Source organism: Silurus aristotelis, assembly GCF_946808225.1.
Source record: "Silurus aristotelis genome assembly, chromosome: 10".
NCBI classification, from domain to species: Eukaryota; Metazoa; Chordata; class Actinopteri; order Siluriformes; family Siluridae; genus Silurus; species Silurus aristotelis.
In genome coordinates, this window is record NC_139583.1 from 19,060,539 (window position 1) to 19,083,117 (window position 22,579).

At 38.2% G+C, this 22,579-nt stretch overlaps 1 protein-coding gene across 1 annotated transcript; it reads left to right on the forward strand.

Annotated features, from left to right (window-relative positions):
- The first annotated feature begins 499 nt into the window (after positions 1-499).
- Positions 500-15,715, forward strand: napab (N-ethylmaleimide-sensitive factor attachment protein, alpha b). The gene is made up of 11 exons (XM_083552725.1): positions 500-932; positions 2,280-2,359; positions 4,370-4,486; positions 4,900-4,946; positions 5,421-5,498; positions 6,171-6,226; positions 7,103-7,187; positions 8,634-8,738; positions 8,841-8,909; positions 9,207-9,257; positions 14,288-15,715. The coding sequence occupies exons 1-11, from the start codon at positions 835-837 to the stop codon at positions 14,387-14,389; spliced, it is 888 nt and encodes a 295-aa protein (XP_083408851.1). The 5' UTR covers positions 500-834; the 3' UTR covers positions 14,390-15,715.
- Positions 15,716-22,579: the final 6,864 nt, after the last annotated feature.

A 22,579-nucleotide genomic window follows, 5' to 3' on the forward strand; every position in this document is an offset into this window, starting at 1 on the left:
TTGAAATGACAATAAATGCTTCTTGACTCTCTTGAATAGCAAACTCAAGTGACAATGGAACATGAATGTGTCTCAAAAACCATGAACAACAAGGTGTTATGACTTAAATAAGAATTATGTTGTCATCACTAAAATCTATATTTTACTGCTTTAACCATTCAGATGGTGATTTGCTTGTGTGTTTGAAAACAAACCCAATCTTAGGCTGCTTGACATTTGGCCTCACATTTGGGGATGAACTATAGTTTAAGAGACCTGAGATCTAACTGGGTCAGTATAAGAAGCATTTTGACCTTATTAGAAATGGCGTTCATAACAATAGCAATCTCACATGGAGTGACAGCTATTTCATTCCTAGACAAAAACTCAAAGAGCACATGTGATGGAAAGGACTGGAAGATTTAACTGACTAATGAATTCCTGCTCAAATTGGCAAACGATAGTCACGTGATAGTAAGTCGTAATGCATTCACTGCGCGTGCGCGCCATTGACATCAATCCGTAAACATGAAATGAACAGGAAGTTGACAAAATGCTGAGACCGGAAGTATGCGGGTACTCAGACTCACGACACAAGCGGTTGAAGAAACGTGTTGGTTTTAAATGATAGACGTTTTTTTCGTGTTTGTCCGTTCTGTGTATTGCTTCACGAAGAGCCTTTAAATTACCGTGCTGAACAGAACGTTTCCTTTTAGAACGCGGATTTAGGTAAAGGAGGACTTTTGTTTTGGACGGAACACCTCCTCGGTGGCCATCTCGGAAATCTCGGCGATTTGTGTTGATGTGGCTGAAGGCTGCTGATTCCTGAGCCAACGTTACCTGTTCACCGGAATTATGGATAATTCAGGCAAAGAAAAAGAGGCTATGGCTCTAATGGCAGAAGCTGAAAAGAAAGTCAAGTCCTCGCAGTCTTTCTTCGGCTCGTTGTTCGGGTGAGCAGTCAGTAGACACACGTCTGTCAGTAGCGCGTCTGCTGTTTGTTAGCCAGCTCTAGCCGATCACTAACACTTTAGCGGTCAGGGGAAATCACGTGCCAAACTCAGGACCCGTGTGATCGCGGATAAATTAATAGCGATTCAACCCGCAATAGGTCTTACATTACTGTTTAACGCTTTCACACTACTCATAATATTCACAGCAGTCTTTACACCTAATGATCGCTATTGCGCTGTGTTTATTATGCCTACATATATTTCACACGGTTAAACTCAAACCATTTTCTCTAATATACATGCAATTTCTGTCATCAACGGCCGTGTATCGTGCGATCCGGTTCTCCTCTGAAACCGGAAGCACGTCATGTTTAATGCGGGTAAATCCACAACCAGGAGTCACTGTTCGGTTCGCAAAATGAAATGTTTTCCTGATGTGTACGATTCAGAATGTAAATGTAACTCAATCATGGGCAGGACAGGAGGACACCGTGTTGTGTTGAATCATTTTAGACACAATCTTCCAACAAACTCTTTCTCGGTAGAAAAGGTGTTGCTGTAAAAACACATTTTATTATAAATTCCGTTTTACTTTTATTTTGTAGTAAACTCCATTCAGTTCACTAAGCTATATTGAAGATAGTTCCTCATAAACCCATTTTTTCCCCCGCACGCCATTCGACTCTTTAACACAAGACTGAAACATAAATAAACAAATTCATGAACTGATCGCACACAATTGCTGTTTTGAGCAAATCGTCGCCAAAATATTCAGTGTTTCTATGTACAGTAGTTATTATGAACTGTACACTTTGCACTATCACACATCTGTACTGATCGCTCCTGTAGTGTTCCTGTGTCCACTGTTTGTTTGTTTTTGCCCCACATTTCTCACACGTGGACTTTATCATGCCCTGGTTAGTTTTGTGTAGTTGTTGTGTTTTGTTTCACTGTACTCTACTGTATATGGTTAAAATGACTGTGATAGCTTACATGACTTGATAAAAGGAATATATTTATATAAAATGCCTACTTTTTTGGATGTTTATTGTTCGATTTATCTCTTAGAAAATGAATGTCACAGTAAAAAGCAAGGAAATATACGCGTCACGTGGAAATGCCCTGGATTTCTAAACTTATATCAAATGTCATGTTGAGTTTGAAACCCTGGTTTTAACACAAGATCCACGGCATTTCCACACAATCTCCTTGTTTTGACACCGAACATTTTTATATTTGGCAAAAGTTTTGTTAGTTCTCTTATGTAGAAAAATAATATCCACCATGTTATTAGTTATTAAAGCACTAAGCTTTAAATAAATGATCTGTTTTTGCTTACTCACTCAGGGGTTCTTCAAAAATGGAGGAAGCATGTGATATGTATGGGAGAGCAGCCAACATGTTCAAGATGGCAAAGAACTGGAGTGGTACTGGTTTACTTGCTTGTCTTTGAATAACATATTCTTTAGTTTATTTAGGATGTTTGATGTTTGGATACTGTCTTAAATAAAAGAAAGTATATATATATGTATATATATATATATATATATATATATATATATATATATATATATATATATATATAGAGAGAGAGAGAGAGAGAGAGAGAGAGAGGTCCTGATTTTTTATTTTTTTGCATGTTTGTCACACTTTAATGTTTCAGATCATCAATTTAATTAAAATATTAGTAAAATATATAACACAAGTGAACACAACATGCAGTTTTTAAATGAAGGTTTTAATTATTGAGGGAAAACAAAATACAAGACTACATGGCCCTGTGTGAAAAAGTGTTTGCCCCCCTGTTAGAACTGTGGTTTATCACAACTTAGTAAAATTTCTCTCTCCACACCCAGGCCTGATTCCTGCCACACCTGTTCACAATCAAGAAATCTCTTAAATAGGACCTGCCTGACAAAGTGCAGTAGACCAAAAGATCCTCAAAAGCTAGACATCATGCCGAGATACAAAGAAATTCAGAAACAAATGCGAGAGAAAGTAATTGAGATCTATCAGTGTGGAAAAGGTTATAAAGCCATTTCTAAAGCTTTGGGACTCCAGAGAACCACAGCGAGAGCCATTATTCACAAATATCAAAAACATGGAACAGTGGAGAACCTTCCCAGGAGTGTCCGGCGATCAAAATTACCCCAAGAGCACAGTGACGACTCATCCAAGAGGTCACAAAAGACCCCATAACAACATCCAAAGAACTGCAGGCCTCACTTGCCTCAGTTAAGGTCAGTGTTCATGACTCCACCATAAGAAAGAGACGGCAAAAGTGGTCTGCATGGCAGAGTTCCAATACAAAAACCGCTGCTGAGCAAAAAGAACATAAAGGCTCGTCTCAGTTTTGCCAGAAAACATCTTGACAAGACTTTTGGGAAAATACTCTGTGGACTGACAAGACAAAAGTTTTTGAAAGGTGTGTGTCCTATTACGTCTGGTGAAAAAATAAAGTAAAATATGGTGGTGGTAGTGTGATGTTCTGGGGCTGTTTTACTGCTTCAGGACCAGGAAGACTGTGATAAATGAAACCATGAACTCTGCTGTTTACCAAAAAAATCCTTAAGGAGAATGTCTGGCCATTTGTTCATGACCTCAAGCTTAAGTGAACTTGGGTTCTGATCCAAAACACACCAGCAAGTTCACCTCTGAACGGCTGAAGAAAAACAAAATGAAGACTTTGGAGTGGCCTAGTCAAAGTCCTGACCTGAATCCTATTGAGATGTGTGGCATTAACTTAAAAAGGCCGTTCATGCTCGAAAACCCTCCAATGTGGCTGAATTACAACAATTCTGCATAGACGATGGACCAAAATTCCTCCAAAGCGCTGTAACAGACTCATTGCAAGTTATCACAAACGCTTGATTGCAGTTGTTGCTGCTGCTAAGGGCGGCCCAACCAGTTATTAGGTTTAGGGGCAAACACTTTTTCACACAGGGCCATGTAGTTTTGGATTTTTTGGTGTATTGTTTTCCCTCCATAATAAAAACCTTTATTTAAAAACTGCATGGTGTGTTTACTTGGTTAGCTTTTAATAATATTTAAATTAGTTTGATGATCTGAAACATTAAGGTGGGACAAACATGCAAATACATAAGAAATCAGAAAACACTTTTTTACACCATTGTATATAATATATTCCACTGTGCATTATTTATTATATTATTTATTTTTATAAGGCTGAAATGTGTGAAAATCTACTTACACATTTACTGCTTCCATTGGAATTAAGAGAAAAGACATCAGAGAAGCGATTGTTGCTGTCCATCAATCTGGGAAGGGAATTAAGACCATTTTTAAACAATTTCAAGTTCATCATTCTTTACCCCCTGATAAACCCCCTGATAAATAAAAACATAGAAATGAAGGACAGTGTTAACAATCAGGACTGATTGTTATAGTGGCACTAATACACGGTTTTGGTGTTTTAGCTGCAGGAAATGCCTTCTGTCAAGCGGCTCTTCTTTACCTGCAGTTGCAAAGCAAACACGATGCGGCAACTAACTTCATCGATGCAGGCAATGCCTTTAAAAAAGCTGACCCTCAAGGTTTGTTCTGCATGTTCTTATTAACCTGGAGTCCAAGCTGATCAAATTCATGCCAGTCTGATAACCTGCCAGATGTATACTGTGGCTAAATTCTAGAAACAGTCAAAAATTGTGCTCACACCAAATTAAGATTTCTGCCAGTGTATACTCTAAATAATTAAATACACATGCTGTTTGTTAATGAGAACTGACTAAAGAAGGTTAATTTTCATAGTTATGAAGAAAAACAAACCTTTAAAATAAGTCCAGTTGATACACGCCTGAAAATTAGGACCAAGTGTGAACACAGTTTTTAGAAATAGACATATATCTTTGTACTTTTTGAAGGTCCCTAAAGGCATTTTAAAGAAAAATTCTTCATGTTCTCTCAGAAAGGTCACATGTAACTCGCTTTCCATTTTTCAACTTTACAGAGGCCATAAACTGCCTGAATAGGGCAATCGAGATTTACACAGATATGGTGAGTCTTTACTTAACTGTAATCTGATGCAGCAGAACATTCAATTGTGTTGTTTCTGTTTGAACGTAACCAGAGCAAACCTGAGTTATCTGGTTTCATGTTTCTGGTCTTGTAACTAGATTTAGAGTTAGTTGGTTGATTAGAGATTAGCAGTGCCATACGAGAAACTGATTAGATGAGAAAAGTTGTTTTTTTTTAAGGTGTCTGATGTGAAAATCATCTTAAAGTTTTCTTATAGATTCTACTGGACATGTGGATAAAACTATTGTCTTGACAGATGCTATAAATACGATTCATTGTATGAAATATGTATTAGATTTTTCTAACATGTAGTTATTTAACCAGCAGAGGGCATTCTGTTTCGTTATTTATTACATTCCGTTGGATTCTGCTGGTTTGCACAAGATTTTTGGGGTCAGGTTGCATAAACCAGGATCATTTCATTTTTATTTAAAATGTCTTGTTCTATTGTAGGGCCGTTTCACAATTGCAGCAAAGCATCATGTCACAATTGCAGAGATCTACGAAACAGAACTAGTCGACATTGATAAGGTAAGACATTCTACTACAGTGGGAGCTTTAAACTGGTCTGTATGAATTATGTTCACACATTTTTTTAACTATGGTGGTTTTGATATATTAGAAAGCTGAGCCTATTTAAACAACATTATTTTCGTAGTTAAATGTTGTTATTGTAATTAATCTTTCTTATGGCTGTATAAAGTGGATTTTTATACTGCAAGCTTTGTGATGAACGCTCCTCGCATACGGATCTGTTTGGCAAAATTCTCTTCTATTATACAAGAAATTGTTTGCAGGTATTTCCGAATGAGAAGCCATGCATCCATAAGAACTGCTCTTCATGGTATGCAAACCTGTGTGCACAGAAGCGATGTACAGAATTGTGCTATTGATACATTCTAAGGGATTTCTCAACATGACCACAAACTTGCAATATACAGACCGCCCACAAAGAAGCCCAGAATTAGTCCTGACTGCCCACCTGTCTCAGTGACTAACTGTCAGACTGAAGATCCTGTTAGGATTTGTATACATTGAGAATGAATGTTTTTAATAATTTGGAAATTATGAGATATTTCGAGTAATTAAATCAGTACAAGAAAGCACACATTACCCTCCTGTGTACACAATGTCCACAAGGTGTAAACTACAGTGTTCACCAATGTATAGAAGGATCAGCTGACATAAGTTATATTTTTTCAGGCTATTGCTCACTATGAACAAGCAGCAGATTACTACAAAGGAGAGGAATCCACAAGGTTAGCAGATTTTTATTAGTGAATCACTGTGTGTGTGTGTGTGTATGTATATGTATATGTGTATGTACCGTAATTTCCGGACTATTAAGCGCACCCAAATATAAGCCGCACCCACTGAATTTTACTGAATTTTAAGATTTTTATATTGAACATAAATAAGCCGCAGGTGTCTACACTGAAACTAATGAATTTTACACAGGCTTTAACGAAAGACAGTGTCTGTTACACGGCTTGTATCTAAACAGTAGCCTACCAAGAAAGTCATTATTCACTGTCTTCCTCCTTCCTTTCACAACAATTTCCAAGTTTATCTTTTGGCATCGTCGTGCGTTTAAAAATCACCATCGGTGAAGCTTTTCTCCCGATCCCGTGCAGCTCGCCGAATTGCGTTTTTTCATGCCCGGTTGTTTTCAGCGTGATGAATGATTCGCATTTCTTGTTGACAGTCCGAGTGAGCGGCAGATCAAACATCAGAGGAACCTCATCCATATTTATGATGTGGTGCGGCCCGATTCAGTGGGAGCGCATCTGATTTAATATAAAGAATTTCATTGGTTCACCTGAACCTGTTCGGCAATTTTATTGGTCTAATGTTATGGGGCTCAGTTTTTTGGCTTGAAGTTTGTGAAACTGGGAAAAACCCAGGAAAAATCCATAAATTAGCCGCTTCATTGTTTAAGCCGTTGGGGTTCAAAACGTGGGAAAAAAGTAGCGGCTTATAGTTCGGAAAATACGGTGTGTGTGTGTGTGTGTGTATATACATAATTTAAGATTCAGTCTCAGGCACTGATTTTGTAATGTATTTTATTTTTAAGAGTGAAAATTATGCTGATGTTAAATTTAGAGTGATTACCAGTAATTCTCTTTTCACAACAGCTCAGCTAACAAGTGCCTGCTTAAAGTTGCTGCCTATGCAGCTCAGCTGGAGCAGTATCCTAAAGCCATTGAGATATATGAGCAGGTGCGTATACTTTTACAGTCAGAAACTCCTTTTGCATCACCTTATTTAACACTTAAAAGCTCTGGTTTATACATGCAGAAGTGTGTCAGTAGTTTTTCAAACCTTAATCTGAGATAATGAACAATGGCAGCAACTACAACTCGAAATCTTTGCTATTCTTTCTTAACTGCTTAGAATTCTTTATTTCTCTCCTCTGTATTTATGAGAAAGGAGTTGCTTTGTGTGGTATGCTGGGATGATATGCATTTTTAGAGACAGTTTGTACATCTATTACCAGCTTAAAAAAAAAAATCTGACTCCTCAATTTCCACTGGCCATAAACAGAAAGCAGGAACAATTGAGGGGGGAAAATAGCCTACCAAAGGTGGTACATGGAACAGGGTCCCCCAAGCATCATGGGAAGTAAAGGCTAGCCTCTGTATTGCACTGTAGCAGAGATTGCACAGATGCATAGATTTAGCTAATGTGTTATATTATTTACATCTACATTAACATGTGACATAATGATAGTAACACTATCAGAGACTAACCAAACTTGTCTGCCAGTAGCAGTAAAATTGCCTTGTGAAGTTATTTAAAGTTATTTATCTGGTTTATAAATATTTAGGCAACATTGTTTCAGATGTCAACCAAATTAATAAATTATAAATGAATTTTATTTAGACATGTTCATATAGTTTGTCTGTCAGTTGGACCATGATACTAAAATCAGTATATTAGCTTATGCACAAAACAAGTTCCATTAAGACATGGTTTGATCCATTTTATATTAAGGAACTTGTAACTTATATCGGAGCCTGTACAGAGCCCTGAATTCAACCCCAATGAACATCTTGGGATGTGCTGGAACATTGATTGTGAGACAGGTGTTTTTGTTTGACACCAGTCCCTGATCTCACAAATGCACTTTTGGATTAAATGGGCTCTAATTCTCTCAGACACAATCCAAAATGTGTGAAAAGCCTTTCCAGAAGATTAAAGCTGTTAAAACAGTTTCCAACAAGTCCATGTAGGGTGTGATGGTTAGGTGTTGACATACTTTTGGCCATGTATTGTTATATTCACCACACTATATTTCTTTTAGTTAGAGTTAGTATGCTAGTTCATGTTGACTGAATTTAGCGTTTCATGGATAAAAAAAAAAAACACTTACTCAGCAGCCCACTCTGATATTAATCTGGAACAATTTAAAGCTCATGCACTTTGGTCTGATACTCAGTAACTGATAGTCATTTTGATAATTGATGATTTTACAATGCTTCATATTACTATAGAAATGGCAGCAAGTAAAGAGGCTCAAAGCACTTGGGTGGACCAAAATTCTGCAAAATCCTATATATATATCCGCTTTAAGTGTACAAATGATGTATATTGGTTTTGCGAAAACTGCATATTTTCTCTATAAAACTACTTTTGATTATTCAGTTTGTGTTTGTGTACTTACAGGTTGGAACACAAGCAATAGACAGCACGCTATTGAAATACAGTGCAAAGGATTATTTCTTTAAGGCAGCGCTCTGCCACTTCTGCGTCGATATGCTTAATGCCAAGGTAATACATATAATCCTAAAATATAATTTTTCTTGTTTAATAACTCTTCATTTAATTCTTCCTAATTTCTTCCTCTTTCTCTTTTGCACCTTTCTACAATAGCTGGCTTTGCAGAAGTATGAGGAAATGTTTCCTGCCTTCTCAGACTCACGTGAATGCAAACTGGTCAAGGTGAGGTTTCTAATATTAAACCCTTTAATATTAATATGCTGGAGTTGACGTAAAATCATTTAAATCGCCATAAATAAAGACAACAAATGAGAGATGTCAGATTAGCTAGATTACTTTGTGATTGTCTGGAGAACAAAATTCATTTACCCAAAGTGTGTGTATTTTGATTATCTAGTCGGTGTGCTTGTGTCTTGATTACTATTTGAACCACATGCTCCATGTGTTATATATATGTAGAATTTATTTTTATTAATTTTATTTGTAGATAGTAACTCACTCTTCCTGTTACTCACACAGAAACTTTTAGATGCATACGAGGAACAGAACATTGATGCATATACTGACTCGGTAAGTAAGCCTTCTGATGACTTTTCTAAAATCTTCTGCACCTTGCATGAGTAGGCTGATTAGGGCGTATTATTCTTAAGTGTCCCATCAGCTCAAGCATTATTAAAAGCCTTTATTAAACAGAAAGACTTCATACCAGAAGCATGCAGTGAGATGATATAAGTATGCACTCATTTCAATAGATCTTTGGCAACTTTGATGTTGAAGAGAATATTTTTTTATGGCACATGAATGAGAGTGGATAAAATAAATGCTTAGGCGTTAGGGAAATCAGAGAACAGCTAATTAACTGAGATAGAGAGAGCTGATGGAAATAAGTCAATCTTTGCTGCCTGTGCTTTCTGCTGCATATCAAAATTTGTAATAAAATCTAATCAATCTTGGATGCTGGCAAAGTCACAACTAATGTGGTTACAGACCAGTTTCAGATTGCTTCCACTCTGTGAAGGTCAGAATTCCATATCCTATTTAGTCCATTATCCTCTTGTGTCAGATGGTGTAAATCTCATTAATGTTCCTGCTTTAATGTATTTTTTTTTGTTTTTATATTGGTATGCTTTTGTAGACCTAATTTTTAAGTACAGGTCTTTACACCTCCTTACATTTAGAGTCCAATTTGTAACACTGACTATTTAAGACTTCGAAAATAAGCTGAGCTAATGTTTGCTAGTTGTTTTTTCATTGGTTTTATAAGCATCTAGACATGGACACTTAACATAGCTATTTATTTATGTTCAGTGTGAATTTTAACAGGTGAACAAACGTTGTTTAGTTGGAATTAATGTAAGATTAAAATATTTGCATCTATTCAGATATTAAATATGTATATAATGATTTTATTTTCACACTGTTTAAAAAGATAAACAAACACCTAAACTTCAACACCAAGCCAATTAAATTTTAAGTATATCTATATATCCAACTACAAAGCATTAGTGATTCAGTTTCACCTGTTTTGGTGCAAATGAAAGTGGTGCACCTGAGAGACAACAGCAAGAAAACCCTAAAAAGGAAATGGTTTTACGAGTGATGGCTAGATGATTGCTCAGAGTCCTCTAATGAGACCTGTGCTTATATATATATATATATATATATATATATATATATATATATATATATATATATATATATATATATATATATATATATATATATATATATATATATATATATATATATATATATACACACACAGTGGTCCCCCGGTTATCAAACTTAATTCGTCCCTTAAATCCGAAATGTTCAAAAACCGGACCTAATTATCCCATAAGAAATAATGGAAAACCAATTAATCCGTTCCCGAACTCCACCAATACCCAATAATTAACCATTTTTTCCTGTTTTTAGCCGTATTAATACTGTCAGGAATCCCCCTGCCACGCCCCCTTCGGTGGCTGTCATACCTCGGTGCTTCAGGGAATGCCCTGTTCCTTCGCTCATGCGTGCCCCACCCACATTGAGCTCATCGCAATCGGGCTTCCTCCGTAAAGCACCGTGGATATTATTTATGGACTGCTTTTTGCTTTATCCCAATCTCTGTGGGTATTTTGTGTTGGCTCGGTAAAAGTATAAATTAACAACTTTACAAGAGTAAGAAACAAAATGATTACTGTACTTACTCGTTCACTACTAATTGTAATCTTGACTGCTAAATATCACTAATATTGTTCACAAACAGAAGTTGCGATAGATGCTTACTCAGCGATGGTTGAAGCGGAAGTAGTTTCTTCCCCTCTCGCTGGGTTGGGCAGCGTGGGTGGCGTTCGATAACTGGAACTTTGTTTGTTCACTGGACCCAAATATTACCGGAATGTTCGATATCAGAGCCGTTCGATAACCGGGGGACCATATATATATATAAAATACAGACCAAAAGTTTTCTTTATTTTCATGACTATGAAAATTGTAGATTCACACTGAAGGCATTAAAACTATGAATTAACACGTGGAATTATATACATAACAAAAAAGTGTAAAACAACTGAAAAATGTCATATTCTAGGTTCTTCAAAGTAGCCACCTTTTGCTTTGATTACTGCTTTGCACACTCTTGGCATTCTCTTGATGAGCTTCAAGAGGTAGTCACCTGAAATGGTCTTCCAACAGTCTTGAAGGAGTTCCCCGAGAGATGCTTGGCACTTGTTGATCCTTTTGCCTTCACTCTGCGGTCCAGCTCACCCCTAAACCATCTCGATTGGGTTCAGGTCCGGTGACTGTGGAGGCCAGGTCATCTGGCGCAGCACCCCATCACTCTCCTTCTTGGTCAAATAGCCCTTGATGCCTTCAGTGTGACTCTACAATTTTCATAGTCATGAAAATAAAGAAAACTCTTTGAATGAGAAGGTGTATCCAAACTTTTGGTCTGTACTATATATATATGTATATACAGTGAGGAAAATAAGTATTTGAACACCCTGCTATTTTGCAAGTTCTCCCACTTAGAAATAATGGAGGGGTCTGAAATTGTCATCGTAGGTGCATGTCCACTGTGAGAGACATAATCTAAAAAAAAAATCCAGAAATCACAATATATGATTTTTAAACTATTTATTTGTATGATACAGCTGCAAATAAGTATTTGAACACCTGTCTATCAGCTAGAATTCTGACCCTCAAAGACCTGTTAGTCTGCCTTTAAAATGTCCACCTCCACTACATTTATTATCCTAAATTAGATGCACCTGTTTGAGGTCGTTAGCTGCATAAAGACACCTGTCCACCCCATACAATCAGTAAGAATCCAACTACTAACATGGCCAAGACCAAAGAGCTGTCCAAAGACACTAGAGACAAAAATTGTACACCTCCACAAGGCTGGAAAGGGCTACAGGGAAATTGCCAAGCAGCTTGGTTAAAAAAGGTCCACTGTTGGAGCAATCATTAGAAAATGGAAGAAGCTAAACATGACTGTCAATCTCCCTCGAAATGGGGCTCCATGCAAGATCTCACCTCGTGGGGTCTCAATGATCCTAAGGAAGGTGAGAAATCAGCCCAGAACTACATGGGAGGAGCTGGTCAATGACCTGAAAAGAGCTGGGACCACCGTTTCCAAGGTTACTGTTGATAATACACTAAGACGTCATGGTTTGAAATCATGCATGCACGAAAGGTTCCCCTGCTTAAACCAGCACATGTCCAGGCACGTCTTAAGTTTGCCAATGACCATTTGGATGATCCAGAGGAGTCATGGGAGAAAGTCATGTGGTCAGATGACCACATTCCACTAAACGTGTTCGGAGGAAGAAGAATGATGAGTACAATCCCAGGAACACCATCCCTAATGTGAAGCATGGAGGTGGTAGCATCATGCTTTGGGGGTGTTTTTCTGCACATGGGACAGGGCGACTGCACTGTATTAAGGAGAGGATGACCGGGGCCATGTATTGCGAGATTTTGGGGAACAACCACCTTCCCTCAGTTAGAGCATTGAAGATGGGTCGAGGCTGGGTCTTCCAACATGACAATGACCCGAAGCACACAGCCAGGATAACCAAGAAGTGGCTCTGTAAGAAGCATATCAAGGTTCTGGCGTGGCCTAGCCAGTCTCCAGACCTAAACCCAATAGAGAATCTTTGGAGGAAGCTCAAACTCTGTGTTTCTCAGCGACAGGCCAGAATCCTGACTGATCTAGAGAAGATCTGTGTGGAGGAGTGGGCCAAAATCCCTCCTGCAGTGTGTGCAAACCTGGTGAAAAACTACAGGAAACGTTTGACCTCTGTAATTGCAAACAAAGGCTACTGTACCAAATATTAACATTGACTTTCTCAGGTGTTCAAATACTTATTTGCAGCTGTATCATACAAATAAATAGTTAAAAAATCATACATTGTGATTTCTGGATTTTTTTTTTTAGATTATGTCTCTCACAGTGGACATGCACCTACGATGACAATTTCAGACCCTTCCATGATTTCTAAGTGGGAGAACTTGCAAAATAGCAGGGTGTTCAAATACTTATTTTCCTCACTGTGTATGTGTGTGTGTATATATTATATATATAAATATATATCAGTAGAAAAAAAGTCTACTAAAAACATCCTGTTAATATTGTCCCACATGAAAATGCCTAGCCCTTCACAGTATAAACTGCATTTGGGGGTCATCAGGGGCATTCTTTGCAGGGAGAAATAATAAATAAATAAATAAATAAATATTTATAATAAATATATAGATATAATAAATGTATATATATAATTATTTATTTATTCATATATATTAGGGCTGGCTATTGATTAAATTATTTAATCGTGATTAATCGCAGGGAACCAACCCCAGCCATTAGGGTTGCACAAGCGTTAGGAAGGGCATCCAGGCGTAAAACGTGCCAAATCAACATGCGGATCATGAATACGGATGATCCGCTGTGGCGACCCCTAATGGGAGAAGCCGAAAGAAAGTTTAATTGCATGATTGTCATGAGTTAACTCGTTAACTTTAACTCGTTAACATTAATCGCAACCTAATTGCACACTATCTGTTTTAAATGTTCTTTAAATTAATACTTTTCAAGTTTTTAATACTCTAATCAGCATGGGCAAATATGCAAATGTATGTTTATTATTAGTGAAACCATACTGAACATAGAGGATAAAGACAAAATATGTTTGTAAATGTTTTAACGTAATTTTGGTGTTTTAAATTACGTAAATCATCAGGACACCAAGCGGTACTTCTGCTATGTTTCCACACGGAGTGTTTCAAATGCCGGATGTGTGCACCATGGCGTTTTTTTGGTGCTTGATTTGAGACTTGGCGCATCAGTAAAACAAATGTATAGTAATTACAAATATTTAGTGGTTAATAAAATGCGGTTATGTGGTTAAAACTAATTTGCGTTAACACGCGCTATATATATATATATATATATATATATATATATATATATATATATATATATATATATATATATATATATATATATAATATAAATATAAATATATTTCTTTAAATTCAAATGGAAAATTGTGATCAGGGAAAAATCATAACTCTAATCTCTTGCTCTTCCCCTTTTATCTTCTTTCTCTTTCTAGGTGAAGGAATATGATGTAATCTCACGACTAGATCAGTGGCTTACCACTATCTTGCTGCGCATAAAGAAAACCATTCAAGAGGATGAGAGTGACCTTCGTTAAGAAGCCTATTCCTTGCCCTTAACTCTCCTGTTATTCTTAGACCTTGAGCTTCACCTCATTTTTCTTTTTATCCCGATAACCTTCTCAAGTGCTTTTTTTTCTTCTAGTTGCCTTCATCTTTGCAGCTCAGACATGGACATTAAACTACATTCAGACACAGGAGAACACTAAAAAAATCGCTTGTTGTTTACACAAGCAGAGGATTGGAAAGTGCCTTAGACATGAAACCAAGTGCAGTACAATGGGGGTGCTCCTTGCTTGAGGACGATCCCCTTACGATACCCCGTGTGCCTACTTATTACTATGCACAATAATGCCTTATCCACCAGTTCCGGCTTTCCTATTATGTCTTATTCACTAGTGTTACTTGCATCAATGATGCCTCTATGAATCCACTGCAATAACTTTTTACTGCATAGTTCTTCCTGGTGTTTACTGTGTATCCTATAGATCATCCAGTCCTTTTTTTCCCTTTTGTTTGTTTTACATTTTAAACATTGATGAAAATTTGAACATGATCATGTTTCAATGATTCTTTCTGTTAATAAGCCTCTAAATTGATATGAGTAAATATATTATTGAAGTTTTTTGTTTGTTTGTTTTGTTTTTTAAATGTTAGAGTTCATTATATATTAAAACATCATTTGATGTTCAAAATGTTCGAATCTTGATGTTGCTCAAGTGTGTGTATGCTGTCTTCCCCATGCTGAATGGTTCATCAATGAGATGTTATTTTGGTTTTAAGGTAAATAGTGATGGTTAGAACAAGCAGTTGGGGGTCTCAGTTCTTGAAGCTGATTAGAACAGAGATTTCACCACCCAGGTTTTGACTGACCGGTCCATGGTTTAGTTCTGCCATTCTGCTTTTTCTTTTGTTTGTTTTTGCACAGGGTTTAAATCAATGACTGTATAGTTTATTGAGTGGACACCATGGTGCCATTTATTTCCATAGATTCTATTTACTAGCTAGCAGACATTCTTTATTTTCATGAGATTATTGTAAAATTAAGTAGCTAATGTAAGGTACAAGATGAAAATATTTAACATTTAACCTCAATACAGCCTGTTTTGGTAAAAAAAAAAAAAAAAAAAAAAAACCTGTTATTTTTTTATTTTATCTAGCACGGACACCTGCAGTAGTTTAACCATCTGCAAAGTGTAAGATGCTAACATGAGAAAGGGTGAAGTTAAAATGCATTCAGAGATCTATCCGCTTCATTTTTCAATCTGTTACTACATAAATATAAGATTCTGTTGAGGATTTTGACTGTGAGACTCTCTTTATGTACCATTTAAAAAAAATAAAAATAAAGATGGTTAAAAACAGCAAAGTGAATCATAACATATTAAATCAAATGTTCATAGGCCATTCGTTTGTTGAGAAGCCTGAGGGATGAAAGAGTGAGAAGGCAGTATACATTCATTCCTAACCTTTCCACATTAGGTAACTAACAGCAGCAGCCAGTCACCTCCATATATTATCTACTGATGGATCCATTGTGATAAAACTTTCAACATAAAATTGAATGATGCTGTAGATGCAGGTTTGGAAACAGAGCTGCAGTGCTTGCTTCATTGTGGACAGCTTTGCCTTTAGAATGAGATGATTGAAAGAGGTACATTTTCAAGCCTCCTGCATTTGCAGTTGCAAATTGTTATTACCAGAGAGTGCAACTGAAAGGAAAAAAAACGACAAAGGAGAAAGTACACTACGTGGGCAAATGCATGTGGACCATCACAACTATACGTTAATAAAATGCCTAACATCCCCTCTCGCTGCTATAAATGTATACACACAACTGGGGTGACATTCCTGAAGATTCTGGAATATGGTTATGGGAATTTCTGTCCAAATTATGAAATTATGCTCCATTCATGCACATTAGGCAAATAAAAAAAAAGCCACGTTGTGGCAGTTGTTATATAATCGTGTTGTAATTTTCCCTAAATATTGAACTGTCTGGTTTCATCAAGTCTTCATCCACTTTAGATTCTTGTTCATGGCTGATTGGAGTGGATGTGGTGATCTGTTGTAGCCCATGGACCTCAGGGTTCAACAAGTGCATTCTCAGATGCTTTTCTGCTCAACACGGTTGAAAATAAGCATTAAGTTACCTTGGCAAGGATTTTCTTCATACAGAACTATTATTGCTTTTTGTTACAAATGACATTTACACAGTTTATTCCAGCCATATTTTTTAATTAAGATCATCACTAATTTATTCACTTAAAAATCTGATGTTACAGGGGTTAAAAGCAGTTGTCATGTGCTGGGAAATGTAATGCACTTGACCTGGAGCTGTCAGTGTCATTTTCTAAATAGAGTTCTTTGCTCTTGGTCTCCAGAAGGTACAACCTTGTTGTAGTGCTTGTACCTGTTATCTCTGCCTGCTTTTCTTTTCGGTTATGCTGACAAGATGTGTGCTTAAAGTCCATTTGAAGGTATGAAAGTCTTCGAATTCAGCTCAGTTGAACTGTGGCATGTTGTGACTGAAAACCTCCACTGGAACATACCGTAAATTTAGCATTAAACTTTAAAGCCATGTGTGCATGTAGTGCTTGGTATCTCTGAACATCTGTAGTAATCTGTTATGACCAGCTAGCTATGACTCTCATGTTCACACACGCCTATGCCTATTTTCTTACATTGTCTAGATTGCCATGACAGGCTCTTTATGCTTTCCTTCCTTTGGTTATCCAGGCCACCAAACTGATATATATGCCCAGTCTTCAGTCTCAGTTCAGATTCAGGTATCACTATGTTTTTCTTGTTGTGGATGAATACATCATTCATGAAGATTGCATTTATTTTTTTGATCCGGCACCGTCTGAGAATGCCCCTGATGACCCCCACATGCAGTTTATACTGTAAAGGCTAGGCATTTTCATGTAGGACAATATTAACAGGATGTGTTTTTAGCAGACTCTTGCTCTTTTCTACTGATCTCATTAAGTTTTTGTAAAATCCCCATGGTTTTTGTGACTGTCCTGCTGAGTAGGTTATTCCCAATTTCCTCTCTAACAGAGTAGACTTTGAATGCACAAGTCCTACCTTTGTATTTTGCATGAGCTGTAAACCTCTCTAAACTTAACTGTTTTTTACCTTAATGCTATGTATTAATAAGTTATAGTGTGTTGTAATTATGAAATCAATGAACTACTACAGAGAAAACGAAATTTCATTTCATGCAACAAAAACATTTTGAAAAATGAAAGATTCTGGGTTGAAGGTTACTTCGAAATAAAATACTCAATGTCTATTTAAGTCCTTCTCGTATTTATGAAATAAAAAGCCAAACTTTAATTATTCGCCTGCAGCAAACCAAAAATGCTGTCTTTTTTTCTGGTGTGTACTGGAGCGTGCAGTCAATCGCGTGACCGGCGGGTGTCGCACTTTGACGCTTATTTTGAGCGACCAAAAATTAAACGTTTTATTTTACAGTTAAAAATTCACCAAAATCTTCAAATTTAGAATTACATGTGAAAATTTTTTTTTTATTTTCAAAAGCCACAGGGAGCCGCAGCAGAGAGATGAATGAGACCCCTGCCCTAGACCACTGAGCAGCAGTGCAATTCTCTCTCTTAGGATATTTAAATGTTATTACATTCATTACACATTACACGGAAATATTATTAGAAGGCATGGAATTAGCTTCCATTGTTATGCTGATGATACCCAGCTATATATTTCATCCAAACCAGGCGATACAGCTCAATTAGCTCGCATAACTGAGTGTGTTGAAGAAATAAGAGATTGGATGACCCATAACTTTCTGCTATTAAATCCTGATAAAACGGAGATTTTGCTCATCGGCCCAAAAAATAGTACACAGAAGCTCCAGCATCTCAGCCTGCATTTAGACGGTTGTTCTGTAACTACTAGTTCAACGGTAAAAGACCTGGGAGTTATTTTAGACAGCAACTTATCTTTTAAAAATCACATCAATCAAGTTACAAAAACAGCCTTCTTTCACCTTAGAAATATTTCTAAGCTAAGAAATATGTTATCTATATCTGATGCAGAGAAGCTCGTCCATGCGTTTATGACCTCTAGAATAGACTACTGTAATGCATTACTAGGTGGATGTCCTGCATCATTAATAAACAAGCTTCAGTTAGTTCAGAATGCCGCAGCAAGAGTTCTTACTAGGTCAAGAAAATACGATCATATAACCCCAATCTTATCGTCCCTACATTGGCTTCCTATTAAGTTTCGAATAGACTACAAACTACTGCTACTCACTTATAAAGCACTAAATGGTTTGGCTCCCATGTATCTATCCAGTCTCTTAACACGCTACAATCCGTCACGCTCCCTGAGATCTCAAAACTCTGGGCTTCTAGTAGTTCCTAGAATAGCAAAGTCCACTAAAGGCGGTAGAGCATTTTCACATTTAGCTCCTAAACTCTGGAATAGTCTTCCTGACAGTGTTCGGGGTTCAGATACACTCTCCCAGTTTAAGTGCAGATTAAAAACATATCTTTTTAGCAAAGCCTACACATAACACACATCACACACATCACATCACAACCTTGTGCTCCAGAACATCTGATCACATGCACATTATCAACTTGTGCTGTTAATATCATGAACAGCAGCTACGCTAATTCCTCTCCACTGCTTCTCTTTCTCTCCCCATCCCGAGGCTTCCTGAGGTTTGGCCAGCTCCAGTCACGTCCCACCTCGTGAAGATTATGGACCTATGGATGATCATGGAGAAGTAGATGCCGAGTGTTTAAAGGCCCTGGCATGGAGAAGCTGATGCTGGATCTATGATGATCACAAATTGTTCTGTATTGTTGAAAGATTTATGACCAAACTTTTGATGTCACCCATATGAGGATGGGTTCCCCTTTGAGTCTGGTTCCTCTCAAGGTTTCTTCCTCATATCATCTAAGGGAGTTTTTCCTTGCCACTGTCGCCACGGCTGCTCATCAGGGACAAACGCACACCATTCACCTTCACTGTTGTTTTCTGTAAAGCTGCTTTGAGACAATGTCTGTTGTGAAAAGCGCTATACAAATAAACTTGACTTGACTTGACACATCAATGAGTGTGCTATACTGCATTGCACAAGCCCACTCACCTAAATGTCTGACTTAAACTTTTACTTCCTCTTGACTACTATCACTCCCTTAATCTCAGCAAGGTTTTGAATAAGCTTTAATAAGCTGAAGCCTCCATTACAACACTTTGTAGAGAATGAGCTACTTGTTCATTGTGGGTATCAGAATGCTCAGACAGCTAATAAAGCACATAAATTAATGCCTCTTCATGCCTGAATAAATTTTACTTTATTGCACTTACTGCTGTCTCTATCACACTGAGCCTAGGTATAAAATACGCTCTGAACTTGTCTAAAGCATCACATTATATTTCATCTTCCTTTTGCCAAAAGTTCTCTGTTTCCTTGCCTAATTCATATACAGATATGCTTACTTGCCCCGGGCCATTCTCTTGGTCTGGTTTTCATAGCCATCCTGGAGTGTAAACTGTTTCTTCTAGTCTAGTCGCTCTATGGGTTTGTAAAGCAAAAACTCTCCAGCAGTCAAAACATGGCCATCCTTTTTGAATGTCTAAGCAACACACGTCTGACAACATGCAATAAACAATATTAGAGTTTATTACAGGAATTAATAGCAATTGTTTCTTTTTGTAACAGCTGGACCCACCTCACACCTCTTTGTTTTTTGGCGCGTTACATGACTTTATGTTCATCCAACCATTATTGAAACCCACAGTAGTCACTGTTAAAGTCACTTATTATAGGAAATGTTTTAATAATTCAGAGATTAAGTTCAATTATAAATCGGATGTGTTCCTGAACCTTAGGGGGTTGAAACAAAATGTTTACATTTTTTTGTTTTGTTGAAAAAGCTCATTCAAAAGTCAACATTCACTTTAATAGAATAGGAACTTGAAATGAAAATACTTACAGGAAGAATGTGTATTTACCATTTTCTACTTGAGCACTAGCGGTTAAACAGTTCATTGTATTTTGGGGCCTAGTGGAGGGTTATATGGTTTATAAGTAACTGCTTAGCACCTGAGTCATCCTCTCTTCAATTTCAAAGTGCTAAATAATGATTTATAGATTTTTTTCTTCATAATTATATGAAGAATATATCAAGATACTGATTAGACAGCATGATTATTGCACAGGTGTGCTTCAGGCTGCCACAATAAAAAAAATGGCCAATCTAAAATGTGCAGTTTTCTCACACAGCACAATGTCACAGATGTTGCAAGTTTTGAGGGAGAGTGTGAATGGCATGTTGACTGCAGGAATGTGCACCATAGCTGTTGCCTGTGAATTGAATGTTCATTTCTCTACCATAAGCTGTCTCCAAAGGCGTTTCAGAGAATTTGGCAGTACATCCAACCGCCCTCACAACTGCAGACCAGGACCTCCACATCCAGCATCTTCACCTCCACTGGAGGCCACTCTGTGCAGCTTGGGACGGTTTCTCATCAACGCCTTGGGTGGTTCCATGAAATTCCGGAGTAAGAACGGGCGCTTTGAGGATGGATTGGACTGTAGTTTATGTCAACAGTCTGCTACACTGACTCAGGAATACATTTCGCTTCTGATCATCATCACTGTACCCCGCAACATTGTATATCTGCTTCAAATGGACATTCGGTGCAGCCCAGATGAGGATGGGTTCCCTCTTGAGTCTGGTTCCTCTCAAGGTTTCTTCCTTATGCCATCTCGGGGAGTTTTTCCTTGCCACAGTTGCTCATCAGGGACAAACTTACTTACAAAGAACATATTTACTTTTAATCACCACATTATCTGTGTAAAGCTGCTTTGAGACAATGTTCATTGTTAAAAGCCCTATACAAATAAAAATGTATTGAATTGAATTGAATTTGTGAACAAGAGACCTTTTGAGAGATTTGAGAGAAACAGGCCATAACATTTTTTTTGTTAATAGGTTTAGCCAGCGTTGAATGAATTTATTTTAAAAAGTCTAGACAAATCTCAGGCAAAACAGGAACCAGAAGCTAACTGTGTTATAGTCATGAAGAAAAACAATCATGACAAATATTACTCTACAAGGTAATAAGTGCAAAGAAAAACTCTTTGATTATTAAAATGCTTTGTGTCAGGCACAAGAACTCGCAGGAAACCGGAGGTTGAATGTACAAGAAACGTGTTTACTTAAGTCACTCAAGAAATGAAAGAGCAAAGCAGAACAACACGCAGGCATGAACTAAAACACAAAAGAAATACAGAAAACAAAAGAAACGTCCAACACACATGAAGCGTGATGTAAACACAAAGGGTGAGAGTCCACAATGTTCGTAGGCCTAAGCTGTAGAACGGACGGTGAGACTGTGAACGACTGGGGTTTATATATGGTGGTGACTGATGTGACCCAGGTGATGATGATTAGTAATCAGGTGAGCTGCTAGGGTGGATATGAGGGTTAGGAGAAGGCGTGGCTGGTGGATCCCTGACAGTACCCCCTCCCCCAGAGGCGGCTCCTGAAGCCCTGACCCTGCGCCGCGGCCGACCCCGACCCCGGGGGGCAGGACGCAACGGATGAGCGGCGTGGTACTCCTCCAGGAGCGCAGGGTCCAGTACGTCCCGCCGCGCCACCCACGACCGTTCCTCGGGGCCGTAACCCTCCCAGTCCACGAGATACTCCAGGCTGCTGCCCCGACGCCGTGAGTTCAGTATCTCTCTCACCGAGTAGACCGAGGGCTGCTCCAACACCTCCGGTGTTTTCCCTGGGTCCCTGGGTCGCAGTGTGTCCATGGGGGTGTAAGGTTTGAGGAGCGACACATGAAAGGTGGGGTGAATCCGGTACCGCGGTGGGAGTACTAGCCGGTAAGCTGCCTCGTTGACCTGCCTCTCGATCTGAAATGGCCCGATGTACCGGGGGCTCAGCTTCCTGCAAGGAAGCCGCAGTCGCAGATCCCGAGTGGACAGCCAGACCCAGTCTCCAGGCCTGTACTGGGGGGCCTCCCTTCTGCGTGCGTCAGCATGACGCTGGGTTTCTCTGGTTGTCCGGCGCAGTTGGGTGTGTGCAGCCTCCCACGTCCTAACACTCTCCTGGAACCAGTGGTCCACTGCAGGAACATTGGCGGGCTCGTCGGTCCAAGGAAACAGCGGGGGCTGAAACCCTAACACACACTGAAAAGGCGTGAGTCCTGTTGTATCCTGGCGCAATGAATTCTGG

Excerpts from the sequence above, each read along its gene's own strand:
- napab (XM_083552725.1), top strand. The coding sequence starts at position 835 with ATGGATAATTCAGGCAAAGAAAAAGAGGCTATGGCTCTAATGGCAGAA. Across the intron at positions 933-2,279 it reads TTCTTCGGCTCGTTGTTCGG|GGGTTCTTCAAAAATGGAGG; the intron begins GTGAGCAGTCAG and ends TTACTCACTCAG. Across the intron at positions 8,739-8,840 it reads TCGATATGCTTAATGCCAAG|CTGGCTTTGCAGAAGTATGA; the intron begins GTAATACATATA and ends TTTCTACAATAG.